Genomic DNA, 6,910 nt, shown 5'->3' on the forward strand with positions numbered 1-6,910 from the left:
ACTTTGTAGAAAACGAAGCGTTTGAGAGAGGCGGGGCATAGAGGACCTACAATAATGTACAGTATTTGAAAAATAATGTGTTTTTTGAACATTAAAGCATGTCAACATATTCTGTTACACCAAATACACAAAATAATGATCTTTAAAAAAGCATCATATGACCCCTTTAAAGAAAAAAAAAAAAGTGAAATTTTGAATTATTTAAGAATGAATTATCTAAGAATTATTTCAGTTTTGTGTAATGTTAAATTTCAGCAGTCTCAAGAATGGTCTATTACTAAATCATATTTTTATATAATCCATCCTGTGTTTTTGCATATAATACAGCCATGGAAAAAATGTTGACCACTGATTCTGTCGATATAATTTCACAAGCAAATCCTCATCTCAGTCATTTACAAATAGTGTATGCTATTCCAAGGGACAAACATTGCCGTTGTAGTCTTTTTGTGATAGATGAAATCACTTTTTTCCCATTGACTGTACGGCTTCACTGAGAAATACATCAGATTATATAAGTGTGTTGCGGATATCATTTCATATTCTCAAGCCCAGGTGTGTAGGTTTAATTAAGCAGTAATTTGACAGCTCTTCCTTGGGTTTCGTTCTCTAGCAACAGCGTACGGTGTACAGACTGACCCTGGTGAAGGCCTGGAATGTGGATGAGCTGAAGGCCTACTCAGATCTCATCGCCCTTGGACAGCCAGATTTCATCGAGGTCAAGGTATGCCTCTCACCCGCCTAATTTAGGAATGAGCTTCTAATGAGGGGCTCTGAACCCTTTTGGGTTTAATAGGTGAAGCTTTACTAAGCTATTGCTGGAATCCCAAGAATTTCCTCCTAATACTTTTAGCAGGAAAACAAGGTAATTACCAGGCTCATTAAATTCATTCTCTGTCCTAATGCATTCACTGAGAGCCAATGAATCAAGATTGGATTGATTTTGAGCTCAGATGAGATGAACTTGTAGTGTTTGCAGCAGGAGCTACTAAATGAAATGTTGCAACTGAAGCCCTGTGCTACAACATTTTTAGTTTGAATGCTAAATTATTGAAGGATGTTAAACTTTCAAAATATCTTTTTGGAATTGCTGTATCAAGTATCGTTCACAATTTTTGTGCATTCTGTTACATAATCTGTATTTTCACTGAATTAAGATTTAGATAGTTTTTTTTTTTAGACACTGATATAGATTCGCATTAAAACATAGTTCATATCACTTCAGTTTATGCCAGTAAAATGAATAGTTCACCTTAAAAATGAAAATTGTCATTTACTCACCTTTTTGTTGTTTCTAAACCGTATGATTTGTTTTCTGTAGAACACAAAAGGAGAAATTTTGAAAAATGTGATGGTCACTCTTTTCCATATAATTACAAAAGTGATCCATATGACTGGTGCATTATATCCCAAGTGTTCTACCATATGACAGCTTTGTGTAATAAAACCACCCCCCCTCAAATTTCAGTCATATTCACTCATAATTTCCTCTACTGAGAAGTTAACTGCTGCAGCCACTTCATCTATGAGTTGAACTTAGTCTGATTCATCTGATCAAAATGATTCGTAAACAAAGCATTTAGACTTTGAAGATGAGATTCATTGAAAGGTTTGACTCAAAGATTTATTTTTTTATCTATTTATTTATTTTTACAAATCAGCCATATTTTCTGTAATTATGACTTACGTTTCAGGCTGCTCCTCAAACAAAGAAGAACAGACCTTGAATATACTCTAAAAAATTATTTTGTAAACAGTTGTGGAATAAGACTTAAATTAATAGAGTATGTTTTACAGGAAAATACTTTTTTAGCTTTTCTAAAAAAAGAATGAGCAGCACATTCTTCAGAATCTCTGTGTTCAATACAAGAAATATGTCAAAGTACAACATTTTCAACAGAAGTTTGCGAATTTTAGGTGAATTTAGGTAAAATTAACTTTCTTCTTTAATTTTAATAAATGAAGAGTCAGAAGTCATTACGTTTCATCCCATTTTTCTAATGATCTGTGAAGATCAAGACTGAGTCAGTCCTCTGTGAAATGCCAAGACTGTAGCTTTTAAATAGTCAACTAGTGACTTTAATGGCTTTTTAATGAAATGCTAGTTTTTAATCCGCAAATAAGAACCTCATTCTACTTAATCAACCTGTCTTCAAGATTAATTGACTAAACTGATTAAATCTCTCCTCAACTCAGCCAGCTTTTATTTGCCTTAATGCATCTGGTGTTTGTTGACCTGTGTAATTACACTGTCCTGGTTTAATTGTACTGATCTGAACTGATTTGCTCGTGACCTGATGAACCACAGCCCACCCCTCTCGGATGAGGGACACATATTGTTTTGTAGAGTCTCTAAGCAGTTCTTGCTGTTCCTCCAGGTAGAAAAACAATCTGTTAAATTACAATTTTATTAATTATTGTTTCTCCTCTATTCCTCATTCAGCTGCAATTTGCATGAATTCTTCCAGGTATTTCTTCCCTCCTGCACTCTTATCTTCACGTTAGCAGCTACTTTTCTAATGGAGGGAAGGGGGGCTACTACATTGAGATTCACAGAATTGCTCATAATCTCATTACGAGTCAACAGCCAGTCATGTGACCTGTGCGCACCTGCCCCGTAGGGAACCCGCCTCAGCGCATTCACATTTAAAGCAGAGTCACTCCAAAGTAAAGGCGACTTCAACTATGACATGCTGTTACCTAGCAACAATAATCGCCCACTTTGATAGACTGCAGAAGGCGAGGATTTACGCCGCCTTCTGTGGGATAAAATAAAGGCTATGAAAAAGTGTGAGGAAAATATTGCTGAGTTTACCCAAACAGAGGCAAGCTGTCTGAATCTCTGAGCCTGCGTTCACCTTTTGATGGTTTGTCAGCTCTGGGTTAACGGTCCTAATGTTAAATGAGATTTCTGCTTCCTGTTGTTTTTTGACATTTGAGCTTCATAGCTGTGGTGTGGTTTGATGCACACTTGAACTGGTTGTTCACATACTAGGTCTGAGAGTATTTGCTTATTGTCGACAGCCCAATGCAAACAACATTTTGCTGATTCAGCAGCAAAATGGCTCAACAATAAGGATGGTCCACTGGTCTGTAGCTATTGAAAGCGTTTTAGCCCAGTTAAGGGAACTGTCACTTGTCCTATAAGATCAGCACTGTATCTTACATGTACATGTATTTTTATGCCTTGCAAACTTAAACATTTGGCTGCAAAAATGTATTTTTTATTATTATGTAAAATTATCTGGCTGGCTGACAGCTAGAATTATGAAGAATGGATTCTAAGTTACAGATGAATTTGTGATATGTATGGCATGATTTTTCAGCAAAATAGTTTGACATTTAAAGTTACAAGTTTTTAAATGTTGTTTTAAATAACTTTCTATTCATTGGAGAATCTCAAAAATATTCCACAAAAATATTACGCAACACACCTGTTTTTAACACTGATAATATTAAGAAATAAAATTAATTGTAATAATATTTCATAATACTACTGGTTTTACTGTACACTGTAAAAAAAAAAATGTCCTCCTTTTTCAACTTAAAAGTCTAAGTTCAGTTGCTGCCTTACCTTTTTTTAGCATAAACAACTTGGCTTTGTCATTTCAGCCTAAATTACTTTAAACCGATCAAGTTGGATTTCATATAACTTATTAAAAAAGTTGAGTATACTTCTGATCAAATAAATGCAGTCTTGGTGAGTTGCGGAGACTTAAATGTCCAAAACATTTTGAATGTTAATGTACGCGTAAAACATATTATTTTACAAGTTGTTAATAGAAGTTGTTAATATATGTATTAAATAATGCATGTAAAAATTAGACCTAATCAGAAGACTTTTCTGCTAGTCAAGCATTTTGCTACATGGGAAGCATGAAGCTAAAAGCATGTTGTTGAAGCAGATAAATCTGGTTAAAGTTAAAAAGCGATGATTTTGTTTGTAATGTGACTGCATTGCATTTTTATTGACTTTTTATCAGTTCATGTATTTCTTGGGAATCAAACCCATGTGCCCTTTGGCATTGCCAATAAAGGAACTTAACACATTAGCAGTCATCCAACACGCATACGGACAAGCCTTGTTACTAGCCGCACTTTTAAAAGTTATCTTTTTTATTTATTGCACTTATTTTGCCCTTTAATTAGACAAATGATACCTTATTCATGCCACGAGCCAGACAACAAGTTTCTCCTAGCGAATAGACAGGTTTATATACAGCCAGACATCAAATTTCTTGACATCTCATTTACTTCTATAGGACACCAGTGACCCAGGCATCAAACCACCGGCAGTGGCAGCATTGTTTGGACACTTTTGTGGACGTGAAACAGAGTGGTGATATATGCGGAGGGTAATTAAGTTTGGTGGTAGCCGAGCAAGTCTGATATGTTTCTGTGAGTAATGGAGGCGTTCAGCCCCCTCCAGCTGTTCAACCCCACAGTAATTACAGCGCTCTCACCCCTCACATTTCCCAGCACCTTTGTGTGTGCGTCTTTTTTATTTTATTCTTGCAGGATCTGCCAGACCTGCTGCACACTCCTTTTGAGATATTTACTCTAACTGTCAGACAACAGATGTTTTTCATTGTTGTCTAATTTCATGCGTTTTGAAATCAGTCCGAAAACCAGTCAGTATCTGGTGTGACCACCATTTGCCTCACGAATTTCACATGAATTTAAGGGAGAAATGTGTGTGTGTATATATATATATATATATTTATAGTGCATGCAATAAAATGTAATGACACAATTTGTATTTGTAGTTTTAGGACTCCATGAAAGGTAGAGACATGCTTGTGTAATGTGAAGTCAGTCCCGTTCCTCTCCAGTGCTGAGGAGCACTCATCCTCTTTGGGTGGTTATCGATCAAATCATTATTCCTGCACAATTAGAGTGTCTCAGAGGTGTTAGTCCTGACACAAAGATGGACAGCCTGTGCTGGGCTCCCAAATTATCTCCACCTTAGTTATTCAAGAGGTTAGACATTTGAGGACACAACTGAGATCAAACTGCCTAACTTTTGGACAACGCTATTAGAGCTTCATTCATGCACCACTAATTTCTTTTGCTTTAATCCCACATGCTATTAAATCATTTTTCATAGCGCTTTTATCAATGCACCTTTATCTTTGTATACATTTTTGGTTGGCTTATTAGAGTCAGATTGTTGGTCTATGACAGGAAATCTGTAGCATTGTTAGTTGGCGTAGATGGGCCGGAGAAACACCCTCACTTTCCTTGCTCCATTGATTTATCAGGGCATTTCTGTAGGTAATCATTATTCTCTATGGCTTCAGAGCAGCTAGATAAGAGTTGGGCTTATTAATTCTGTGCCAGACTGGGAATATCAGCTTTGGACATCCGCCATGGCCCACAAGACTGAGATGAGGAAGGCAAGAATCCCGTCCTTTTGTTTCCACTGTCCTCTATGTCCTCAGAGAGGAATGCGATACGTTGGGGACACTAATGCAATATAGTACTTATCTGCTCATCCCTGTATACCTTATACCTGAAGAGACTATAGTGCATTAAAACACATGAAGAATGACCAATTTAATTTCTTTTAATTTGCATTATACTATTATACTAACTTGTGTATATTATACTAACTTGGCACCATATGGTGGATCTTTAAAGAAGATTTGAGACCATCTTGATTGCAAATTAACTAATATATGTAATAATTACTACAGTAGGCTAATATATAATAATTATAATATATGTAATAATTACTACAAAATAATGCTACAAAAACAATATATACTAATTGTAATACTAATAAGAAAAAAATAATACAATGAAAAGATATTAATAATTACTACAATTTATAATATACATATAATAATAATAATTATGATATATAATATGTAATAATTACTGCAAAATAATACTTCAAAAACAATATAATAATAATATTAATTATAGTAATAGTAATACTAATAAGAAAAAAAATAATATTAAGAAAAAAATACTAAAAATATATTATAGTTATTATTACTCTTGTTATTATTATTTATAAATATCATGATCATTATTTTTTTTTCTTAGAAATGCACATTTGAGGGTAGCTTGAGTCGACCGTAGTAGTAGTTTCAGTTAGGATGCAGATGTACATTTGTTTTTGTTTTTTTTAAATTGTAACAACCTCATTTTTATATGGTGAAATGTAATTATTCTGGCTGAGTTTTATTAAAGGGGTAATATGATGTTGCTAAAAAGAACATTATTTTGTGTATTTGGTGTAATGAAGTGTGTTTATGCGGTTTAAGGTTCAAAAAACACATTATTTTCCACATACTGTACATTATTGTTTCTCTTCTATGCCCCTGCCTGTCTGAAACGCGTCGATTTTTACAAAGCTCATCGGTCTGAAAAGCGAGGTGTGCTCTGATTGGCCAGCTATCCAGTGCGTTGTGATTGGCCGAATACCTCAAGCATGTGACGGAAATGTTACGCCCCTTACCATATTGTGATGCCTTGTCCAGGCCGGAGTGACGAGACAAAAACATTAAAACCCATTATAAACGAGGCATTTGTTGCATCCAGTGGGGACATAATTACGGATTATACTGACTTATACTGTCTTTTTACGCGTTGCATTGCATCGCGCCGCGTAAACATAAAACCATGTCTGCATTTGTGATCGGAGAAATGATAAACTACAAACGCTACTTTACACTGCCCAAAACTCGCGTTTGAATCGTCAGTGGCAAATGTTTTAAATATAAAAACGTACTTACAATTTGTGAGTCAGAACAGCCGGCATTGTAGTGTACTCTACCAGGATCAGGAAACAGTCCTCCATAAAATGCACTGCACACATCTGAATATTTGGGTTGAAGTGTTCTGGAACAGTGTTGTAAATACAACTTAACCACAGATTTCTAGTTGTGTCCTCTTTTGGAAG

At 35.2% G+C, this 6,910-nt stretch overlaps 1 protein-coding gene across 1 annotated transcript in view; it reads left to right on the forward strand.

The window, feature by feature from the left end:
* The window catches only part of LOC107659914 (S-adenosyl-L-methionine-dependent tRNA 4-demethylwyosine synthase-like), a 50,320-nt gene that overhangs the window by 32,175 nt on the left and 11,235 nt on the right, over positions 1-6,910 (forward strand). Inside the window, exon 7 of the mRNA XM_016449016.1 lies at positions 614-724. Within this exon, the coding sequence (XP_016304502.1) occupies positions 614-724 (111 nt within the window). The remainder of the gene's footprint in view (positions 1-613; positions 725-6,910) is intronic.

Source organism: Sinocyclocheilus anshuiensis, unplaced genomic scaffold, assembly GCF_001515605.1.
Source record: "Sinocyclocheilus anshuiensis isolate Anshui unplaced genomic scaffold, SAMN03320099.WGS_v1.1 scaffold1241, whole genome shotgun sequence".
NCBI classification, from domain to species: Eukaryota; Metazoa; Chordata; class Actinopteri; order Cypriniformes; family Cyprinidae; genus Sinocyclocheilus; species Sinocyclocheilus anshuiensis.